Raw genomic sequence first — 24,343 nt, forward strand, 5'->3', positions numbered from 1 at the left:
CAGGCAGGCCGACTTGATAAAAACCTGTGTTGATGAAGTGTACGTCTCTATTTGTGGAGAAGCAGGTTCTCCTTAGATACACCTTTGCTCAAATTTCTGCCATGTGCTGACATGGACTAAATTCTGTGTACCTGTTTAGCTGCAACTGTGTCACTTCTGCTAAATAGGAGAACGATTCACCCCCAGGAAGAACGTAGCATTTTTAGTCTAATTAATTCCTAGCTTCGGTGGCAGTGGAGAGAAAGATGGTAGGTGGCGACTTCAAGAAAGCAGGTTTTGTGGTAACGTCTCAAGCATGGCTACCTTGCCAGAACTGTGATTCTCTTCTCTTACCCCTGATTGTCAGCTTGTCTTCTGAGGTAAATGGTGCCAAACACTGGAAAGGGTAATATTGCATGGTGGGGCCGATTCTTCATGGTGTCTCCTAGCACAGAGCAGGCACGAATAGTGTCAAGAAATGAAATTCCCTCCAGCCTGCACTGCCTAGGACCAGGTCCAGGAACTGATGGTGGGTACCTTGCAAGTACACAGAATGAGGTGACTGAATAGCCATACAGGAAGGACAAAGCTTTTTGAGTGTAACCAAAACTACTGATGCACCCAACAACATTCAAGGTTAAAATAGCAGCACTGGGAAAAGAAAACATTTCTGCTGTAGTTTGCAAGTAGGAAGAGGATGTTCCTTGACCGTCATTAAAATTTTATGCAGTAAACCACATCCCGTAAATCGGAAAAACAAGCTACATTTATTTTATTCAAACACAACATTACATTCTGAAGTTACACAAACCCCAGCGTTTGTTCTCCTACACATACTTAGGTAGAATTCCTGCCTGTGTCTGGCTCTTGTTATAAATTACATTCATGAATTGTTTTTGATAAAAACAATTGTTCACTAGGCAAAGTGACTTCACTATTGACAAAAACAGCAAATAAAAATAACCTCATAATGCAAGTAAGAAACAAGTAGGACAAAATCCAAAAAGACTAAAGAAGAAATAGATTTTCATTAATTATGTTCTCCTTCTGGTAACCGTCCCTGCTGAGCCTTCCATTAAGTCTAAGTCATTGCCAGTACTTTTAATACTACATGATATAGAAAGCAGTACACAAGGCAGACATATCTTTAAAGCAGTGCTGTTTCAGCAGGTTTAGAACTAACTGCACCACTTAGGTAGCCTGGCTTCAGTCTTGGCTCCATAAACACACACATCTGTCTTCCACTCACATAGGGAATAAGGTTACAGCTCCGTGCAGGATCAGTTACTTAGCTCCAGTCTAAAACAGCGTAACTGTTCGGACACAGTGGGACTCTCCAATTTATTTGGCAAGGTTGCAGGTCTTCTGCCAAGTCTGAACTACATGCAACAGATAGGCGACAGAGTTCTTAAGATTCACCCTGTAAACACTGGTTTGCGGCAATCCTGAACCAGCATGCAATCATGAATTAAAGCAAAACAAACGTAGTTTCCTTTGTACACAGAACACTGCCTAACGGGAGCTTGGAGTGCATCGCTTTCCTTCCATTAGTGGCCCAGAGTGCATTACTTTACAGACCACTTTTATACGTCATAACACGTAGTAATTTAGTTTTCCATCCCATCTCCTCCTTGTATAAATTCTGAAGAACTTGAACTTTGAACAATATGTAGTTTTTAATCTTCCATCCATTAGATGTTAGGGAAATGGTAGTTTGATTTCCTTGTTTTGCTGAAGTACTTCTTGCTGTCCAGAGCTGGCAGAACGTTACTGCTGGTTAACTGAGGCAGGCACTGCAACTAAAGCAGAAGTTACTCAGTGTGTATGTGTTTGAAATGAGAATAAAGCACACACTTCATTTTTTAACAGGAATATAAGCTACAGAACTATTTGTTCTGTAATTCTATGCTTTTTAAAGTAAGAGTCATGGATCTGGTGTTCTACAACTGGACTGCAACCAGAGTAGCTCATTAAAGGTATTTCTTCCAAACATCCAGGGGAAAAAAAATACAGTTATATCCCGTGTCATAGAAATGGAAGATGTGAGTCAGTTGGATCCTGGAAATTATATGCTCTAGCAGTTCTCTGTCCTGCATTTCCAACTTCCCTGCATGTTACCAGCTCAGTATTACAGCTGTCATGGGGAATGTACATCATTAGAAGGAAGAACTGCTGAATGACTCTTATCATGGGCAGGATTCGAAGGCTTGTGCTGGAGCCTGGAAAGAGTGAAACGGCAGGGAAATGTTTGCTTGGCCACTTCAGTTGCAGAAATGCCCATTGCATTGTCTAGCGTCTGGAAGTCAGCAAGGGTTCACATCCCATCAGTAGTTACAAATAGAACCGGGCATTTTTGCCATCTTTATAATTTGGGATTCAAAAGCATCAAGAAGATCCCAGAGAATTCTTGAGTTAAACCAAATGTTCAGCTATCCTGCTATACTTTGTCGGGAATGCACGTTCCTAGATAAACCTGATCTTTCCCATTGCTGTGCTGCTTATCTCCAGTGACTCAACGGAGCTGCAATGCAGAATTCGGTTTGTCCTGAGTTACTCGTTAGCCAGGAGATTCGTTTTCTCCTTGGGCTAAAATTAGATTGGTCCAGTGTGGGACCTCTGCCTCTCCCTTAACTGCCAGGATGAGCAACTTTTGGGAACCAAGCAAAGAAAACGAGTTCCCTCGTTAGACAAAGAAGACTAAATACTTCTATGAAAACGTTACCCCTGGCACATGCTTCCGTGTCAACTTGGCTGTTTTCCGAGCTGTTTTTTCATGTTCTTTCCCCGGATCTCCTGCCTCCCTAATGCTGTCAAAATAGGGATGCTGCAGCAGCTGCTCACATGTCTGCCTCTCTGCAGGGTCCATATGAAGGCAGCCCTTAGAAAAGAACAAATAAAGAATCACACAGAACACTTGGTAAAACCGTCTGCACAATGCCACCTACTCACAACAACCAACAACTATTCCCACAGATATATGCCTTAATTTTTAAAATTAATTCTAAGAGTCTGGCTTTTCAGAGTCAGCACAAAGCTTGCAAAGCAGCTAATTTTGAACAATTGTCTCTTCTGACACAAAGCATTGACAGAAACTGAGGCTACAGGAACAGCTACAATTGTGTGGTGCAGCAAACCATCACGTCTCAAAAAACAGTTAAGCCTATGACTTTCATTTGAACTAGAACAGCTTCTTAAATGGGAATCCACTGCATCACTAGCTGTGTCGTTCCAGTGTTTAGCATAGCACTATTGAAAGCTGCACCTTAGTTTTAATGCATTCATTCATCCTTAGTTTCCATTTAGTGCATCTTAACAGTGCAATGTTTTCCATTTTCATGCTAAAGATGAGTGGATAAAAGAGAAATGGATTAAAAGTCTTCCCCAAGTCCCCTCGAGCTCTATTCTCCTATGAATGTCTGATTACAAATCTCAATTTACCACCTGAATCAGACTGCATTTGCTAAGTCTCAGTGCAGAGCTCTTCCACTAGTCCTGGGCACCGATCTCTGGGTGGCCCTGCTTGAGGCAGGGCTTGGACCAGTGACCTGCAGAGATCCCCACCAACCTCAGCCATTCTGTGGTAGTTTGCTTACCTTCATGAGAGCTAAAGCAGGGTGTGAAATACTGGGGAATTTCATTTCCAGTGGCTCCTGGAGGAAAAAAAAGAGTGAGTGTACTCATGTTAGCAAGTTTTTCTTTCACCAGCGTACAGACGCCCAGCTTTCCATAGCAGCATGACCTGTACCTCCCCAAATGCATGTCACTTCATGTGCTTAGCAGGGAGCTGCCTGCCATTACAGGTAGATTGGCTGCTGTGCCACCAGCAATGGGGGAGAAGGAGCAGGGATTAATTATTTGTTTGATTGCTTTTCCACAGGGTATCAGTTAAAAAGTCATGAGAGGGGCTCAGCCACCTCCAAATAATATTATAGCAAACATGCACAAAGTCACAGGCAAAGCTTTTGGATAGGGAAAAAGTTCTGCACAGCAAAGGATTGGTCAAGCTGGAAAGTAAAGCTTTTCCAGCTCTAGATCCAATGCAGGTAACCTGTACTCTAAGGAAAAAGAGGCAGGGACGTTTCTCTGTGCAAGCACTGTGTCTCCTTAACAGATGGATTGCTGGGCAGTGCTAGGTGCAAGGGGAATGCATCCGAAGGGAGCTCTTACCATGCTCTCTGGGTCCGGAATTCTCACCCCGCTGAAGAACTGGTTGGTGCTGAACACTTGCTGGTGTCTGGGAATAAGATCCCCTTTGACCAAGGAAAAGAAAAAAAAGAAAAGTTAAATTGATTTGCTGTTTTTACAGCACCTGCGTTGAACGAGCTGATCCTCGAACAAGGCTGACAGAACCCAAGAGAACAAGGAAAGAGGTGGAGTTACCATCAAGCGAGCTGACAAAGTATTCTTTTGTGAAAACATCCTTCCATCCAGCACACCAGTGACTGCACAGCCACCTGTCTGTGCTGCATGACAGGCAGGGCCACACATCTCTAGCTGCCTGCAGTCACAACTGCCTGGGGCCTCATGATATAAATAACGCCAAGAAATGCAGCTGCTGGGAGCAGTTTCTGGAGCAGGAGCACCCAGCTGCTGTGCCTCTTCCCCTCCAGGCTCTGAGGTTCTGTGCTGTGCAGCAGTGGTCAGTGTGAATTGTGGTCACTGCAGCTGGGGGCTGTAAAAACACAAATTTCTGTGCATCTCCTCACGCCAAATGCCTGGATCTTATCACTTCATTATTTGGGAAACTGCAAATTTGGATTTCCACTGGCAAAAAGATCCCTCAATAGGAGAATGAAGAATGCACTGGGAGGAGGTGGAAGAAATACTAAGGTTTGTAACCACATCTGCTTCGTGCCAGCACCCAGTGTGCCGGCTGAACTGGAGATGAGTGACAGCGTGTGGGGACGTGCTCAGGCATCATAGCTAGAGGGTGCTGTGCAAACACCTACCGGAATCTGAAACTCCAGCCACACCACAGAGCTGTGCTTCAGCCAGGAATCCTTCCCAAAGTGTTAAGCAAGAGCGGCTCAGCAGCTCGCTGCCCTGCACACACGGGCTGCGATGGAGCTGCCCGGGCGGGGATGAGCGACTGGCAGGAGTCGCTGTTTGCTTTGGACGTGGGCACACGTTGTTGGCTGGGCTGTGTCCGCAGGGAGGCTGAGCGGGGCCCTGCCAGCCCACGGCCATACCAAAGCTCTGCTTCAGCCTTTCCAAAGGGAAAGGATCCCCACGAGGCAGCCTGTGCGCAAAAACAGGCCTGCCTTTTGACTGCTGCAAGGGGACCGACCACAATTGTTCCTGCTTTGTTAAAATTTAACTCCTCTCGAAACCCTTTTTGTGCAGTCCTGAGGATGCTGTGTGGAAAAGGGCAGAAATGCAGCATCGCTGCAGACACGCTGTAGCTGTTTCCCCAGTGCAGCCTCATCGTTGTTTTTGAAGTTTGTAGCAGCTTGGAGCAAGCAAAATGTTTAAAATGAATTTAAAAAAAGAACCAGTGCAACAGCCAAAGCACCGTAATTACACAGCTTTGGCCAAGGAGCTTTTCGCTGTTGATTCTACCTCCATCGACCACTTGGATCAAAAGAGGATTTCTGGCTGAGACCCTGTCATTAAAAATAAACCAACTATAGCTCAGCTAACAGTGGCTCGAATGTATTCTGGTGGATGAAGCAATCAAACAGGGTTTCTGGCTAGGGAGCTCATCTGTTTATAGCCACTCGTCACCTTTACAGTTTTGTAAATTGCTCAGTAAAAAATTACAGTTCGGTGTTCATTCCAAGAATTTCATCTAAACAGGGGGGTTTGTTCCTTCCCACCCCATAAACAAGATGTTACACACTAATATTAAAAGGAAGCAAGGAGACTGGATCAGTTCAAGTGTTAAATGGATAACAGCTCTTTTGTTCAACCTGTTTCAAATCCAGAGTGGCTCCTAGAATTCCTGGGAGAGCAAAGACAAGCAGGTGGGACTGAGGGATGCTTACCTAGGGTTTTTCGGATGAGGTACAGCTGGTCCACATCGGACTTGCCAGGCCACAGGGGGACCCCGGCCAGCAGCTCCGCGAAGACGCAGCCGATGGCCCAGACGTCGACGGGAGGCCCGTACTGCGTGTCGCCCACCAGCAGCTCCGGGGAGCGGTACCACCTGGTGGCCACGTAGTCCGTGTAGTAATCGCTGGGCCCAGCTGGGGAGGGATCCAGGAGGAGAGAAACAAAAAGCAGAGCGGGATCAGAGCGAGGCAGGCAAGCCACCAGAGGTTTTTACGGATGTTGGGGCAGCAACGAGAGCACCTCCTGGACAGGGAAGAGCTACAGGAACAGGATGAGTCACCGGCCGCTAGCAGAACCCAACGTGGAAACATTTAGGGTTTGGGGAAAATCAAGACCAGATTTTTCTCGCACTGAAAATATGCAGAGCTTTGCAGCAGGACCCGGTGCCAGCCAGTGGTCACTTCTCAAAGCCCACATGATTTGTCTGAACAAGAGCTAAAAAAAAATAAAATAAAAACGAAGGGGGTTATTATGACGGAAAATGTGAAAACATTGTTTGCAGAGACAGTGCCTTCTGCCAAAGGCAGCCCTCCTGCCAGGGAGCTCCAGCTGGGTCTCCAGCATTGCACAAGCAACGCAGGCAGCGGAGAGGTGCCCGAGCTGGCTGCAATCCAGCAGCTCCTGCACCACAGCAGTACAGCTGCACCGGCGGGGAGCTCTGATGCAGTTTATTTACAGAGGCGTTTGGCTGTCTGAGCTTGCTGCACGTAAACTGGTTTGGGGATCTGTACCCAGGCCTCTCTCACTCACTCAGTATGCGAGCAAATCCAAAGTCACAGAGCTTGATGACCGAGTGTTTTGTTATCAGGATGTTTTCCGGCTTTACATCGCGGTGGATGCACTGGAAACAAACAACAAACAGACAAAAAAAATACACCCAAGGTTAGAAGCAAGTATTTCACCTGGCCCTCGGATAAACAACCTCTTCATTCAGCCACACACCCCGCGCAAATTGTGCCATGAATGTTAACCACGCAATCATTTCTGCTGAGAGAGAAGACGAAAGGATTTCTTAGCAGCAGCTAAAGTCACGTCCTGCTGGGCACAGCAATTACCTCACCTGTACCCCACGCCTGGGATGAGACACCGTGCACCCAGCCTCGTCTGCACAGATCCTTATCTCTCGGGCAGTACTGGCTGAGCTCCCCAGCACCAGCTGGGAACCAGTTAGCAGGAGGAGCGAGGTTTACAGAGCAAGGTTTGTCGTATACCTTAACCTGGCTCTCTAGAAATCAGCTCAGCTTATGCAGGTTTGTATCACACACTACTAATGAGGGGCTCAATTAGGAGAGATCCCGAGGAGAGGGGCTGTTGTGTGTGGGGCTCCATGGGATCAGTTCCTCAATCAAGTCCAGGAACTGATTTACTGATGATGATCTAGTGGACAAGCAAAGGATTTTACTGGCAAAGCAAACACCTTGGGCTTCTCCTAGCTGAGCTGGTGGTAAATTACTGTGTCTGCTCCCAAGGACTGAAATGCTCCTTGTTAAATCAGTGCCACGGAGTGCCAGAAAAGGGCAACTGCATAAAAACTCATTACCTGTGATGTACAGCAGGCCAGACTGCATCTAATTGTTTCCTTGGCTTTAAAACTCCATTAAATCTTTCAGACTGAGAGAGGGAACAGAAAGAAGCAGCAAAACAACAAATCCTGGAAGCAGGACAGACCCATGACCAAGTTCCTGCGTCTCAGCCGGACATAATTCTTCGAGCAAAGACAAAACACCCATTCCAGAGCAATCTCCTGCCAGCCTCCTAAACCTCAAGCACTGGCAGATAAACAAAACCAAAGACAACTCCAGCTAAGTTTGCCTAATGGACTTCTCCAAAAGGCTCCGTTCCTTCCCTGCCTCTTAAAGCATCCCCACAGCATTCTGCAAAACGCTTGCCGTGCACAGAGCTCTCATCTCCCTCCAGAAAGCAGGGGCTGTACGGCTGTTTTACTGCATCTAACTTCTGAAACCTCTTAACTGGCGACAGGATTCAGTTCCTGTGACTATCAGCAGAGGGACTTGCTGGGAAACCAGTAGCAGTTTGCTCAGGTCTGAGCTGGTGAGACATTAAGCCAGTTTTCTGAACATCAGCTGTAACACTACACGTGTTATATATACAACAGGAACCATGACCCAGGGAACATATAAGGATATATTCTTGCTCAGCCTGGAAGCTGCTTTAAGGTCGTTAGTGCAAATCATTTCTCGACAGCAAACCCAAGGGACCTGCGTGACTAAATGCAGCTGTTCTGGGCACACACTAATAGTTCAGATATGTGTTTTCTGTTGAAAATGGGAAATGGCACCTCTAACTTTCCATGAAAACCCCATAATCAGAGAAACAGCATCAGAATCTCTCATCCAAAGCCATGCAACTGCACTTGGTAGTGCTGGTCAGGGGACTTACGTTGTGTTTATGGCAAAAGTTCAGAGCTTGGAGAGTCTGCCAGGTTATACTCTTGACTAGATGCTCTGGCACCCTGTTGTAAAAAAGCACATTTTTTACTTTGGTCACAAAAATAACTTCACTATTACAGGAAAAAGGAAGAGGAGGCCTTTGAGTGCTAAACAATCATAGAGGAGTCTGAGCAAAGCAGTCAGGGACCAAGTCAGAAAATGCAGAGGACAAACACTAGCTGCATTTTTTTGCTATAAATGTTACAAGAAACACACAATAATCCTCAGCTCGTTGCTCTCCCACTGCAGGGAAGCTGTCAGGCTGGGCTGCTGATGGTAAATGCTGTTTGTGCCTCTTCCCCTGCTTCAGAGCTGCAGCTGAGTCCTGCCTGCACTTCCTCAGAGAGCCCTGCAGAAGGTAAAGCTCTCCTCTCAGGCTGCCCTCCCAGCATTGCAGGAGCACCAGAGAGAAAATCTACGCCAGTGCAGTAAGACACGAGGATTTATGGCAACCAGGAGCATTGCAGAGCGTCTCGTACCACTCAGTCCCAGCAGCATAAACCTGGTAACGGCGTGTCAGAGCCTGCAGGTCCGTGTCCAGTCCTGTCTCGTGGCTGTGCTTGGCACCCACACTTCCTTGCAGTCCTTCTGAAATGCCAGGGAGCATTGCTGCCTCTGCAGCTGCTCAGAATTGGAGGCAGTGAAGGATCCAGAGTGGAGATGCATGCTCTGACCTGCTATGTTGTCGTGTCATTGATTGTGCAGAGTGGAGAGGTGCCCAAATGGGACAGGAAGGATGTTCCTACAGGAGTATAAGGCCCTACTTTGGTTTGTGTCTCCGCCCCTTTCCTCCAGTGGCTGGCAATCGCTTCTGAGAAAAAAATATTTGTTAAAAATTCAAAATTCAGCCTCCTCTCCTCTTCTGTGTCTGCCTGTAGTGGTCTTCAACAACCCCAGGAAAGGCAGCGTGACAGTCTTGGCAGTTTCAAGCTCAAATCCAATTTTATTTCATATATCTAATGCTGTAAAAATTTTGATTCATCATAAATAATAAATTACAAAAAAGTTGCAAGAGGCTGGCTTTAAGATCCCCTCTGCTGTCAGTGCTGAAGGTCTTGTGCTGACACTGCTGTTGAAAAGCTTGAGGTTCCCTGCAGCAACACCCTAGAGTGATGAGTTCTGCACTGACAGCCTGAGAAAGGGACGATTTGGCCAAATTACCTGGAAACATCATGCAGAGACATGTGCCCACCCATCTTAATCCCGACCACAACAGCCTTGACCATCTGCAGAAGATCAAAAGCAAAGCCCGCAGCCAGGTGTTACACGTTCCCACTGCAGCTGTTGTGATGAATGCAAAGGAAATGTGAAGTGCTTTCTTCCAGGAGGGTTTTGGGTCCTCTCTTTGGGTTCCAGGTGAACAGGCTCAAACTGGGGTGGGTGCTGCTGAGCAGCTCCCAGAGCCACGTGCTGCGAGCGTGCTCTGTTCTCCTACAGCTCCATCTCACACAGAGAATACCAGGCTCTTGTTTACTCAGCCCCAAATTAGCCTCTTGCAGGCAATTCATTGAGCTTCAGGCCATATGAAATGATTTATGAACTTGTGCTTAGCATTTCCATGGCACCAGCTCACGGTGAATAATTAGGAGTGATCTATCTAGCGGGAGTGTCCTTCATAACGTGTCAAAAGAATAAACCCTGTCCTGGAGAATGTGCCTTCTGCTCACGTAGCTCACACTTTGTGCAAGTGCCTGTGCAAAGAGGAGGCTCTCCGACCTTCCAGAGCTCTCTGAGGCCGTGCAGAGAGGAGCAGGCACAGCTCTGGGTAACTCCGCAGCAGGACACGAGATCTCTCAGCACTGGGGGCTGCTGCTGCCGAGCCAGCCAAAGAGCACCCAAATGCTCGGGCTCGGCGCTCCGGTCACCTGGGTGAGCAGGGCAGGAGCAATTCTTTTGCATGTTGCTGCTGAGCCACAATAGCAACCCGAGTCCTGGGCACCGCACTGAGAAACCTCTCCTGTTCTTAACGAAATCCCTCTGGAAACTACGGAGCAGCAACGGGCTCCCATGGACACCCCCTGCCTCCTCTGCTGAAAGCTGTCAGTGCGGGACAGGTCACTCACCCCCAGGGGTGCTTGTCCAGCTCGTGGAGCACCGTGTGGTCGCAGTATTCGAAGACCAGATGCAGCTTCCTCTTCCTCCTGAAGACTTCCAGCAGGTTCACCAGGTTGGGGTGTTTCAGTTGCTGTAACACAGTGGAAGGACTCGTTAGCTACTGCACGGCAGGGGGGGTGTTTGGGGAAAAGCAAGGGATGCGGCGCTTTCACCCCCCCCAGGATCTCAATTCCTTGAGCTGAAACCTTTTGCAGAAGCACAGCACAACGCGGGGAAATGGCACACGGGAGGAGCCCCTAAGGCAAATGCATGTTTAGGGACACCACGAGCTCCTCTGATAAGCATAAAGCAAGCATCTGGCTGCAGCTTCTCCACTTTATTGTCAGCATCTGGATGGATTAATCAGGATTTTTATCGCTGCTTTTGCCTCTCAGTTCACTTCCCGTGCTCATATCAGGGCTTCCCCTCCCTGGGAGCTCAGACAGATCCTTACCATACAAACACCTGAGCAGGGCAGGGTTTTAGATGCACCTTCCAAGAGGTGAGGCTGGAAATTTACGGCACCTCCTCATTTTCTATTCTTTTATTCGTATTTTGGGGCAGGACTAGGAGGGGGCTTCAACCACGGGGTGAAGACAAAGCATTCAGAGAAGAAAGCAGGGAGGCAGCTGAGGGATGTTGGTGTTTCTTTTCGGATGATGGATGGCCCCGTCCACACTGCTTGCAGGGACGTGCACCAAGGCTTTAGAACACAGAAGCCCCAAGGTGAAGGATCACGGAATGCATTTTATTTAAACACGTCATTGTAAAAGCTCCTTACAAAGAGACCTTCCAGGGAGCTCACTGCCTCCGGGGGCACTGTACTGAACCCAAACTACTCCGAGCCCTCAAGCCAGCCCGCAGGGCCCCATGGGTGTATGGAACGTGGCTGTTCAGTCCTGCAGCTGGCTGCAAGGAGCTGATCTTTCTAAAGAGCATCTCCTACCACCCACACATCCTGTTCCTTTAGTCCCTGCGAAGGGCCAGGGCTCCTGCCCACACCGTGTAAACCGTGTGCCAGCATGGATCAAACCCAGATAACAACCAAGATTTTCTTCCTTTTCACTTCCTTGGTCCTTTCTGGTAGGTGTCCCCTCTCAGGGACAGGCGAGGACAGGAGAGTTGCCAGCTGACTGAAACACAAGAAGAAAGCAAACCAACAGTAACAGGAGACCTCTGGAAACCTCTGCCATTAACAGGTTGGTGGTATCGCCTTCAGGAGCGACTGTCGCAGGAGCTGGCTGTGTCGAGGCACCATCTCTGTGTCCTGGCCGTCCTCACGAGAGCGTGGAGCTGGATTTCTGGAGGGAGACAGCTTGGGCTCGAAGCACGAGGTCTGGCTGGGCTGGGGCTGCTCAGGGGGGACGCAGCTTTGGGAATGAGCTCTGGTGGGCACGGGACCTGCAGAGGGTGCCCCTGGCACCACCCCACGCCCTGCTCACAGCCAGCCTCAGGTCAGGGCTCTGCAGGCATTCAGGCCGGCAGCTCTCCACACAAAGGAACTGCAAACCTGCGGGCTTCTCCCCATGGTTACAGCTGCTCCTGTGTGGAGATAGCAGGCGTTTCAGCCGCTCCTACGGCACGGGGAGCAGGCAGGGACCCGTCTTTGGCTCTCTGCTTCCAGCCCCGCTCTCCCACCTCGCCTCCTGCGGCTCCCGGCCACAAAGCCCTTGAATCCACAAGGCGTTTGTTGTGCAGAATGGTGATTTATCAGCCCTACGGTGATTTATCAGCCCTATGGTGGTGATTTATCAGCCCTATGTTCTTCTCTGATGAAACACAATCTCATTGCATCTTTGACAAACACCGAGTTGTTGCCTGAGCAAGGAACCACCTCAACAAACAAGCAAACAAACTGTTGCTATTTACAGGCAAAAAGCTGAAAAGACTTTTCTCTCTGCAGGTCTGCACTTGTTAAAATCAACACCGCCCCGGCACAGGTCCTGCCACGGCCAGCTGCAGTTGTGCTGCTCTGTACCCTGCAGGGTGATGCATTGCCCATCTGCACAAGGGACTTTGTGATTATTTTCTTCTTCAGATCTCTTAGATCATTTAAATCTGAATGCATCTCCAGCATTGCTTACTAAAATGACCCAGCCACCTCTCATCCCTTTGCTTCAGAAAGGAGAAAACAGGCTGCTTCTTCACATAACCTAACTGAAAAAATAATATTGTTTTCCTATATGATGGCTCTTCGAGCCTCACATTCAGGCTTTCTTTACCTCTTTCTGTAGCAGGTAGGGAATCAGGCCTTCATATTCCTTTGGCAATAACACTTACATCATTCATTTATATATAAATGCTCAATAAAAGACAAGCTGAGAGCACAAAAGGGATTTGGAAAGGAGAAATACAAGAAATACAGCAACCAGCTGAAATCCAGCACTTACTGTAAGCCTGAAAGTCAAACCAGGGCAGCTCCATGGAAGGGAACAGGGACAGCAAGGAGCGATCGACCGCTGTGACACCAACGGGCAGCGAGGGCTGGGAACAGCCTCAGGCAGAAATCAGCAACCAAGGAACTATCAGTTTTGGGAAAGAAGTCTTAAAATACAACATCTTTCTCTGCAGCTTTCTGTGGGGTTCTGTTAACTTCAAAATCCTAAATCCCTGACAGTCTACAAGAACGTGTTGTAGGCTGAATTGCATGTTCCTTGTTGTAAAAAATCATCCTACTGAAAGCATCCTACGTTATTTTAAAATGTAAAATAACCCAACACATTGTTATTATTGTTCTTTCATCAGTTCAACGTCAAAAAACATTTACATTGCTCTTCTACAGGGAAGGGAGCTCACTGAAGATGGGGAGATGCCGGAGGTGTATAAAACCATGAGTACCCTGAAGAAAAAAGGGAACCCCCCACGTCTCCTCCACAACCGGGGCGCTGCGTGCTGCCACCCAGCACCAAGTCTGGAACAAATCAAGGGAAATGCTTTTCCACACAGCACATTGACGGCTGTGGCGCTGCCTCAGGATGCTATGGAGACCAGATGAATACATGAGCGTAGAAAGAGATTAAACTCGCAGCAGAAGATGCCCGTGAGCGCCTGCTAAGCCTCTGGCCTTAGTGACTTTGCCAGCAGCTGGGTCTGTTCAAGGAAATCTTACCCCATCCTCTCCTTTCTCCTGGCTTTCTCCTCATTTCTGCACTCTCCTGGCCCACTGCCAGCAGGGTGGGCTACACGAAGCCGGGCTCTGACCCACTGCAAACATTCCTGAGCTTTTATTTCCTCAGGGAAGGAAGCAGAGAGGCTGAACGCAAACCCAGGACGGGGTGAGAGGAGGCGAGGTGCTGCTACCTTCAGCATGCGGACCTCCCGCAGGGCGATCTTCCTGATCACCGGGTCCTCCTCGGACTCCAGGAACTTCTTGATGGCCACCACCTGCCCCGTGTCCTTGTTGCGGCACTTGAAGACGACGCCGTAGGAGCCCTCCCCGACCTTGCCCAGCTTCTCGTAGCGCTCCATGGCGCCGAGCCCGCCTCACGCCGCCGCCTCGCCTCAGCGCGGGGCTCCCGCCGTGAGGCGGCTCCCGCCGGGCGCTGAGGGGAGGAGAGGAGGAGGAGGAGGAGGAGGAAGATGAAGAGGAGGAGGGGAAAGAAGAAGTGGAGGAGCCGCCCCTAGGGACACGGGGCCAGCCGGGAGCCGCCGCCGCTTGCTCTGCCCCCTGCCGAGGCTCTCCCGCCCTGCTCTGCTGTGGGGGGGCTGCGCGGCGCTGGTGGCCTCTGATTTTTTAATATATTTTTAATATATATATTATTGGAGAGGATTTTGGGTGCCCAAACACAGCTGGATTTGGCGTGGAGCCCAGGTGTTGCATCGTCTCCCCCACACAGCTCGAGCACCTCAAGTGCTTGCCCCCTGCTGAGCTTCCACCAGGAGCTTGTCCCTTGCAGCGTTCCCGTCTCTTACCTTTATATCGCCTTTTCTTGGGCACCCATTTAGGTCCGTGGCTGCTTACCCAGTTCCTGATGCCCTAACGAGGTGGCAATCTTCTTCCAGTTGATTGTAGAAATTCAGATCCGCGTAGATCCTCTGCTCCATGCAGCGTTCTGGGATAAGGTTACCTCCTGTCCCACCACCAATCCTTTCTTTCCCAAGGTCTTTTCTGAATGCTACCCAGAACAAAAGGGGCACCATTTATGTTTCTCCTAAGTCACATTTATCAACAATAACTCTCCCCGTGTTGCCATACACGGTCTCTTTCTGGTTCTTTGCGTACCCTTTCATTTTTATGGCAAATGTGTCTCCTCTCAGCAGTACTGCCCAGTCACCGAGATGCTCCTGGCTCTATCAAGACTTGCAATCAAAGCACCAGACAAATGCTGTGAGCCAACTAAACTTCCAGCTGCTTTTCTGAGGAAATCATCTGATAGAGTTCTCCCCAAGAGAGACCTGCAGAGCTCCCTCAGAGAGAGGTCCACGGACTACACCACTGTGGAAGCTCCTCAGATGAGAGGTCAGACCCACACGTCATTCCCAGACACCCCATACAGGCCACACCACACCTCGGTATCAAATAAAGCATAGTTTATTTGGCATAGACTGAAATGAACTGTAACAGAAATTGAAGTAGAACAAAGCCTAGTTGCACAAACTGGAACGAGTGCAGTTAGAGTCTCAGTTACAATCTAATGCATAAACAAGGTAAAAAGTACATTTCAGAGTCTCCCAGTCTTCACTTTTTTTACTCAGAGACATAGTGGCTCACTGATGCATTGTACCTCTCATCTTTTGAAGAGATGTCATCACAAGTACAGTTTTATTTCTCGGTTACAATGAATTTGATCAGGAAATCAAGAGACTAATTACGTGCTGCTTTTCAAATACTGTCTGTACTTCAAAGAGCACTAGGAGCCTGTTTTAAGGCTTTCAAGTTGAGTACATGAACCTTGTGCATCAAATAACTAATACTTTGATATCTATCAAAAGAGTCATGAGGGGGAGAGCAAGCTTTTGCTTAATAAACTCCAAAACCACACGCTAGGCTTTCTCAACCCTGGCTGAAATGTCACAAAAACATACAAGGATACAGACGATACCAGATTAACTTAAACAGCCTAACAATACAAATCACACTAGTCAGAGTCACCCAGACTGGCCAGTCCAGCTAGGAAACATGCTAATCAGTTGTGCCATACTCCCCTAAGAGTAACAAGTGAGGTTTTACACTAGGAAACAGTATCTTGCAGATTATATAAAAAAAATGCCACTGTCTATAAAACCAGACCAGATAAAGCATTTCAGAATAAACCATTAGAAATGCTTTAGAAATGCTTTAACAGCTAAAAAGGAAGTTTGATTACAGGAGGGCTTTCCTAGATTCCTTCTTTATAATTCAGCAAATCACCAGTCATTCATGTCATTCAAAGAAAAATACTTTCAGTTCATTATTTTTGCATGACAGTGTCCTGACCTAGTAGTTATTTACTCCAGTTATCCCCCATAAATACTCATATTTTATTCACACATTTCTCTACTCTTCGAGAGATCTTTAAGTCTTTTCAAAGATGAAGCCAAAATTACTTTCTGCAGTGAAAAAAGTAAATTATGTGAAAACATTTGCTCTACAACATCTATACCTGGTGCTTCACTTTTTCATCAAGGTTGTTGTAGTCTATGAGTTACACAATTTTAGAGTTAGTCACCAATCGCTGTTACCTATAGACTAGGTCAGTAGTAGAGAACTTAATTTCCTTAAAACAAAATTTAAATGTCTCTTTTAACACTGCTGATCCAATTACAGCTGACCACTTAAAACATTTTCAGTACGTTGCTTGTGGGCTGATTTTCAAGTTCTATCTGTACGTTTAGTATTTATTAAACCTTGATAAGGTTTCAGAACTGAAAAGCTTGACTTGATTTAAATACCAAGTCAGTAACAAGAATTAGTTTTGAATGACAATGCTAAGTGGATAAAATGCTAAATTGTGTGCAGGTTTGTCTTTTTTTTTTTTTTCCTTTCCATAACATAAAACTCCAGCTGTACCTCGTAACAAAAAGACATTACTGATTCATCACATGTGATGAATTAATTCCATCTATGTTAAATTATGAATCAAGTAGTCTGATGCCTAAGCAGATAACCTGGCACTCTGTTCGCCAGGTTGCGAGTTAAGATCAAACCAGCCCCGTTCTGCTCTGTCAGTAAAGCCTTGAGACAGGCCAAGCTGCTGTAACACACTTACCTTTAATGCTTTAATAAAATGACTTGTGAAGCTTTCTCAGGGTAGCAGATCACAGGAGTTGAATAAATGGCAGCAGACTGAAGGATTTAATTTAAAAAACCCTCCCTTCAAATTTTAATGAACTGCTACTGTATCTGCCTATGGACTGTGTTTACTTACATCAAAGCTAGCAGGTTAATATGAGGTAGTAGAACCAGATGCTATCCTGTAGTCAGCCTATATTTATATTTCATGGTACCTCAGGAATTTCAATTAATGAGGAAGACAAAAGGAACCAATGTGACTCTTTAATGGAGAAATAAAAAGAGAAAGAAAATTGCAGATGACAAAATAGGGAAAGGGAAAAGGTGATTGAAAGCTTTAATATAGAGTACGGGTTCTTATCATATTTATTTATACTACACAGCCGGGGAATTAACCATTTCCAAACAACTGTCTGACTGAAGACAGCTGAATGACTGCACGGACAAAAAAGCTCCTAAGTTCAGTCATCGCTAACAGGCTCCCCTTTGGAATAGTATAAATAAACTACACGTCATGGGCAGTTCGATACATGATACTTTCATTCATTAAGGATGATGACCAGGTACAATTTCCATTTCACGTCACGAGGCTTATCCCTAATTTATGAAAATAAAGCATATATATTTTGTACATTTATATATATATATAAATATATATATATATATAAAAAATACACACTGCCGGTCAACTTAATACACATGCGCACATGCACACACACACACGTATGTATATTGTACACACCCACCCAGTAGCAACATGTCTGATATCAATATTATATTTTGTGTACACACACCCTACATCTAGTAAATAAGAAAATCCCTTTTATGGCAATTCTGCAGGCAAAAAAATCAATACAAAATACTTCGTTGTACAAAACTGCATTTTTACAAGATCAACCAACATTGTAACATACCCCTCAATAATGCACTACATCTCTACAAGAAAAAAGAATAATCAAATCTTTATACAATTGTAAAAAAACCTGTAAGCTGCTCTGCAACCTTCCTTTGCTAAAAGTTAGATACATTACACCATTCTAGCAGCAGATTAATAAATAAGGATTAAATAGTCTATTATACAAAGCCATACTGAATGGCAGATTTAAAAACAAAAAGCTTTGCTGATACTTTCACTTCCTACACAAAACTTTTTTATTAAGAATAAGACTCAGTATAAAACAAGGAAACAGCCAGCACTATATCTGTATCTACAGAAGATAAGGAAAATCCAAGGGAAGTCAAATATTTAACAGTTATGGCACCTTTACTGAATAACATTATTTTAAAGGCTCTGTTTCCCTACAACTAATGAGTAAAGGGCTATTTATCTCTCAGCTTTTATTAAGCAAACTTGATATAACCAACCACACAGTGGCAAGAGACAGAACCAGCTGTTCCCAGCTGCAAAAATGAACTGATTTCCACCCTAAAACAGCATCATTTAGGTGACAAGAAAAGAAACGGCATGTCACAGTCCTGCTTGTACTGAGTTTCCTAATGCTCCTTTTTTCCTCGTGTGGTGAATTCACTGGTATTTGCGTTAGGTTACTGTTGCTTAGTAACTATTTTCATGTCCAGCCAAGATGTAGAGATTGCTGTGTGCAGTCGGGTTTTCTGTTGGCCTGCTTTCCAGCACTACCACTCTGCAATCAAACACAAACAAAATCCAAAATCGTTAGTGGCAAAAATATGAAGCACATAGTTTAACTACTGAGGAAGAACAATCTTGTTGCTCACGGGTTTTTAAAGATTAGAGAGATACAGGTACTCCTAAATGTTTTGTGCATTTTATTCTTTAAACCAGTTACCTCCTGTAGCATCCCTTCTGTAGCAAACCTAAAGCAAAACACACAAGGAACAGAGAACTAGAAGCAGCTCCTTGAACCAAAATTTACCCCTGTCAGCTGTAGACGTGTAATATGTTATAAATCTCTTATAAAATGGTGTACTCCACTCTGAAATAAGCTACGTCCCCTGCTTCTATCGGGAAGTTATCTCAGAGACGCAGTGTTGTGAAGAGACACAACCCTCCTATCATCCACAGCCTGAATATGTTTTTATCTCCTATGGTGAGTATCAGCCGCTAACCTAAACAGTTCTCCCTAAAAATGTTCGTCACCCAGTGGGTTTATAGGGAACACTCAACCCCTTACAGGATTTGGCAGTTCAATGAGAAGAATGAACCAAAATGGTTTCTCTGCAAACCTGCACATAGCAGGACTTCAACCTTTCCTCCAGCCTCTGAAACACCTTGGTATTTAGTACCCAGTTGTTACTGATGTGCAGGTCTTCCACAGAAGTTCAAACTGAACCAGACGAGACACTGCTTTCCATCTCTCTAAACGTTTAGTACACTTGTGTTCACCAGCCCAGAGAAATTAGGCAAATTTGAGCCATTTAAAGGTACCAAATCCAGCATGCAACAAAGACACACTGATGGAGGTGCAGCCCGTGCCTGGAACTTACAAAAATGGCATTTGTACAGCAGTGGATGTTAGCAAAAGCTTATTCTTGTAATAAAATGCTCCCTGCTCTGCTAGGGATCGCTGGGAAGGAAATCACCACTGCCTGCCTGCACGAGGGGGATACCAGACAGAAAAGACAGAGGATGCATTGTCAGAGGTCGCGTTGTATTTATATTTTTGGGATCTCAGAGTCAGCCCTGGTAAAGGCCCTCAACTCCAACCACAGTGATGAAGCACAATGAGCCCTCGGTGACTCACACACGCAGCCAAGACTTCAGGTGCCTCCTGCATAGGTTACTCCTTTTCTCTCACTCTCTCTCTGGACGGGGGATCCAAGAATGTAACCACACAAAATTATGCTTTACTTACAGAAAGTGAGTCAGAGCCAGGTTCCCCGCAGGCCAAATGAGGGAGCAGAAGCTCAGGTACCAGAACTCCTTTCTTGCCTCATGACTCACGTCTGCGTACACACTCAGCGCTCTGACTGCCTGAGAAGCCACAAGTACGCGTGTCCAAACCCACGGCACTGGGGCAGCTTCTGCCAAGGATTCAAACCCGGGCTGAGCAGTGTGTGCTACCCCCTGCCTACAGGGGTTAGGAGTAACAGGGTGAATTTAGACCACCTTGCATTAAAACCTCTAAGTGCTGTAGTTTGCTCCACAACTTCCAGGCCTCAAGGTCCAGAGCAAAAAGGCTTTTTTAGAAGTAATTTGATGCCAGGATAATGTCAGTTCACCATAAAAATCCAAGGCAGAAGCAGGCCTTTCCAGGTCTTGGGCACCAGGTTCACCACATGGCAGAGAAGGCTGTTCTCTTTCTCTGTAGCTTATCTCCTCACCCTGTACACTTGCATTTGTGTTTACATTTCTATCTCTGTAGTGAAAAGTTAGTGGGAGAGTTACAGGAGCTCTTTGAAATAATTTTGGATGCAAATCACTAACGAATTTTTTGGCTATCGCAGGCAGAAACAGTGTTACTGCCTCCCCCAGGACTGCCTACGGATGGATCTGCTGTGGGATGGAACCCAATTCCAGCTGGGAGTTAGAGAGCTGATGGAAAGAAAATAGGTTTACATTTCTTCAAGGTGATTACCTGTCTGATCCCAGTAAGCGGAAAACCCTGGTTTCATCTGATATCTCTTGGGTAACCTGTAGAAAAATGGAGATATGAGTCCATTTCAGTGGCAAAATGAAATGTATTGGTCTGAGCCAGAAGACAAAAAACAGATCAGTCTCTTTAACAACTCAAATATAGTGCAAATTACACAATTGAATCATAAAAACTGATACTAAGTAGTGTTCTACATTTCCTCAAGTAAAACTTACTTTAAATAATTTTTGTATTGGAGAGCATTATCAGTCTAGAGGACTTGTTGGTGGCATGGATGGACTATGTTGATCAAATCTTGGTCCACAGAAGGCGAGACTAGTTTTCCCCTGCATTTTTACACAGGATGCTATTGAAAAGGGCGATGTCCTTTTTGAAAAAAAATTATACTTCTTTGTTTTCCAAAGGGATGCTGTTTGTTTTTCCTTTTTTTAAGGGAATACTCCCAACTAGGGTTTTTTCATGAGATCCAGGAAACCCAAGTGCTGCTTACACCAGATCTGTGCTGCCTCTGTGCAGAACCAGTCTAGGCGTCTCTGAATGACACTCTTGGAAACAGAGCTGCTTAAAGCATGTCTGTGAGCTCTACTGAGAGCAACACACACGGGGAAATCAAAGAACCAGCAAGCTGCTACAATGACAATGTGAAGCACACACATTATCACTGGGGAAGCAGTTAAGAGGGGCCAAAGGATCAAGCAGTAAATGAGGAATAGGACAAAGTTAAACCAGGAGAGGCTGGGAGATTACTCACTTCATCTGACTTGAAGCTTTTACCCTGCATGCCGTGTTTCCAGAAGGCTAGCACACTGTCTTGAAGGCACACTGCAAGAGGAGAAACAAAAATCAGACCCAAGCGTGGCTTATCCGAACCAAGGAAACGTGGGCTTCTCACCAACAATGATAATGGGAAGCATGTAGATAATAAAGTCCACTTCAACTCCTGACAGAACAAAACTCTAAAATCACTGTAGAAAAACTCGACTGAAATTGCTATTTAGATCTGATGCACACATTACTTTTTGCAGACAGCACTCAGACATTCCTTGTTTCTCAAGACAAGATAGGTATCTCTGTTTTTAACTTTTCTCCCTCTCACATCTATTCTCTGGACCTTTGGTTTCCTAATGGTTTGATTCTGGAAAAAAACACCAGGAAGTGCATAAGCATGCTGCCAACCACAACATTCTGGGTTGCTGGAAATTACAAACCATTTTAGTGATTACATTTACTTCAAAATAGACATGAGCACGAAAAATGGGAGGAGTCTGCCATTCAGGGTCAAGAAGAGGAAAACTACCAGCTCTGAATGATTCAGTTACTAGATTCTTTAAAATACTGGATGAAGAACCTGGTGTTCTTTAAGCAGTGTTACAGAAACATAGTTTATACATTTTGTTTTCTTAAACCCTACATGTTTTCCTTTACTATTCCTGTGTCACGTTTTGCATTTGCTCAGTATTAGCTCTGTACTACATACACAGAACAAAGGCACTCAACACAATCCTAAGAGCAATGCTTTTCACAACAGCCAACTAATCTCCACCTGTTATTCCTCACTCCACCCTGCGATCAGAAAATGAGGAGTTGTTTAATACCCTGAATTCCCAAGAGACCGCTTGGGGTGTAAGGAACTGCTCACATTATTCAATGTCAGTTGGTAAGCACAAGACTTCTAGATAAATGCCTGTCTATGAATTCCTTCAGAGTTCAAGGAAAAGGCAACGGTCAAGTCATGTTATGCATGTGTCAGCAGGAGATACTGTATGATACAAGCAGTGCAGTTAATTAGAAGGTGTCAGAATTTAGGGAAGTATCAGAGGCTTGATTAAAAGTATCATAATTCTTCCTTCAGGATGGTTCTGACATATCTAATAAAGATGCTGTACACAGATTATACACTGCTTACCACCTGCTGTCAAATACAAAATGCTTATGTCAAGAATCTTTGAAAAGGAAGATGTGTGAGGAACCCAGAAATGCAAGCTGTACAGAACTGGTAACAAAAACAAGTTCACTTTCTGTGTCTTCACTGATTTTGATTCCAGGTAAGAGTCCAGTTTCTGAAATACTGAATTCTTAAACTTACTATTCAACCTTTTAAAATCAAATCATGGTAGATCTTGCTTACAGAAACAGAAATGACACCAGATGGAAACACACACACAATGGATACACCCTACCTGGCAACTGGCTTATTTTCTTACACATGCCAGTGTAGACAAAGAAACTGCTCACAATATCCTGACGCAAGCAATTTTTAGAGTCAGGCCCCACAGGGTGCACTAGACCAATCTAGATTATTAAAATCCCTTCAACATTCCCCCCATACTCAGCTTTTGAGAGCTGACAGAGAACCAAATTACTTACCCACTGATTCAATGCAGAAATCAAAGCTCAGCTCAGAGGCCAATTTCTTGCTTGACTTCAATTTTCCTTGTAAATTCACGATTTTCACAAATTCTCAAGAAAAGCAGAAAAAGAAATATTAAAACCCACAGCCAAAAAGGATTACTGATGGCTTTAAGTATGAAATACTAATTTCAACTTTCAGATACAAAAAAATGCCCACATCTGACAGCTACGGTGTTTGCCCAAATCTAATCCAAGAGCACCTTCTCTCAAAATAAACACAGAGAACGTTTTTATAGACTTTGTATGATTTTAGACTTTACTGATGGCCTTCCTGAAAACAAACTTAGTGCAGAAATGTGAATGCAACATAAAGGTTGGAAACGTAGGCTGATTAAGTCATTGCAAAGTTCCCAGGGAGGTATTACCCTCTGACGCACGAGCCATTGTTACTGGTATTGTGTAAGATGCAAGAGTTAGCCTTTTATCTGGCTAGCCATACACAACAGGCAAATGGCACATTTTCCAAGGAAATTCTGGAAATTTCTGATTGGCATGGATTTGAATTCTCACCAGTAACACTGCATTACATTTCCTTTTGGAAATAAACAAGAGTGAAGAGAGAAAGTGGAACTGCAGGAGTCACAACGAACAGTTACTTGAATCGTATCTGTTAGGAAATGCTACACCACAAATTAGTAATGAAAAAATTAACTTATCATAGAGTTAAAATCAACAACTGTGCAAAGCATGTTTTGCAAAAGAGGTAGTAAGTTGCCCAAGAGTCGCTTGTTACTTACTGTCCAGGCAGACTAGGACAGTGTCCCTTTCCAGCTGTGTTACGTGAATGGCATCTAACTGTTGATTGCCTAGTGAAAAAGAAAAGGAATTAGTTTATATCACATCATAACACTGATTTCTGCCATCCCCCCATCCTCTTGCCAATTGGTACAGCATTTTCAGAATGCTACAAGCATTTTGCAAGCTACAATATTTTTATTATTTTATATTTTCAAGGCTACGTGATTCCAGAATGTTATAGGAGCAGAACAGGGCCTAAGGACAAACCCATTAGTTCAAAGCATGTATTTAATATGAAAGCATTACTGTTTATTGGCATAAAATGCATTTTATGTTACAGTTCAGCACAGAAAGTCAGCTTCCTTCATGAAGGGGCATGCTAATGAACAAAAGGAATCATCAAGGGAATCTTTGCCCCTAAAAAAATGTTCTTTTCCTTTAAATTCACATCTGGAAAGATTACTGTGCTGATATTAAACTAGAATTTAATAGTTTGCATACTTTTTATTAATGAATTTCTCAATACAGCTGTATTTAAAGGTTAAAAATTGCATCCAACAAAGCCAGCAAAGAAAAGCATCTGCAAAATATCAACCAGCTTTTGAAGATAAAACAAAACATTCTACTTATTAATAGCCAGCTGAAGATGACAAGCCTCCCCCAAGGACTGGAGGACAGACAAGAATGCATTTATGTGAGTCTTTACACAGGAAAGAAGGGGAAAGAGCATTAAGGCTGACCCCAGTAAAAAGTATGCAACCACAAATGAGAACTCGATCAGCAGGGTCTGCGTTACTATTTAAGGAAGTTTAATAAAAGATCTGTCTAAAAAT

At 45.0% G+C, this 24,343-nt stretch overlaps 2 protein-coding genes across 5 annotated transcripts in view; both read right to left on the reverse strand.

Annotated features, from left to right (window-relative positions):
- Positions 1-727: 727 nt before the first annotated feature.
- Positions 728-14,159, reverse strand: CDKL1 (cyclin dependent kinase like 1). Its single transcript, XM_021270831.4, has 9 exons — positions 13,875-14,159; positions 10,544-10,665; positions 8,431-8,503; positions 6,781-6,871; positions 5,964-6,164; positions 4,147-4,229; positions 3,573-3,629; positions 2,702-2,857; positions 728-1,778 (listed from the first exon to the last, which is right to left on the reverse strand). Exons 1-9 carry the CDS (start codon positions 14,040-14,042, stop codon positions 1,671-1,673), a joined length of 1,059 nt encoding a protein of 352 aa, XP_021126506.2. The 5' UTR covers positions 14,043-14,159; the 3' UTR covers positions 728-1,670.
- A 930-nt stretch (positions 14,160-15,089) lies between these two features.
- The window catches only part of MAP4K5 (mitogen-activated protein kinase kinase kinase kinase 5), a 67,680-nt gene continuing 58,426 nt past the window's right edge, over positions 15,090-24,343 (reverse strand). For all 4 annotated transcript variants that reach the window (XM_072038060.1, XM_072038059.1, XM_072038058.1 and 1 more), the window contains 5 exons: positions 23,510-23,578; positions 22,728-22,820; positions 21,112-21,182; positions 20,343-20,398; positions 15,090-18,428 (listed from right to left, as the gene is read on the reverse strand). In XM_072038060.1, coding sequence (XP_071894161.1) covers positions 18,341-18,428; positions 20,343-20,398; positions 21,112-21,182; positions 22,728-22,820; positions 23,510-23,578 — 377 coding nt within the window. In that variant the 3' untranslated portion in view covers positions 15,090-18,340. The remainder of the gene's footprint in view (positions 18,429-20,342; positions 20,399-21,111; positions 21,183-22,727; positions 22,821-23,509; positions 23,579-24,343) is intronic.

The sequence above is a fragment of the Anas platyrhynchos genome, chromosome 5, assembly GCF_047663525.1.
Source record: "Anas platyrhynchos isolate ZD024472 breed Pekin duck chromosome 5, IASCAAS_PekinDuck_T2T, whole genome shotgun sequence".
NCBI lineage: Eukaryota > Metazoa > Chordata > Aves > Anseriformes > Anatidae > Anas > Anas platyrhynchos.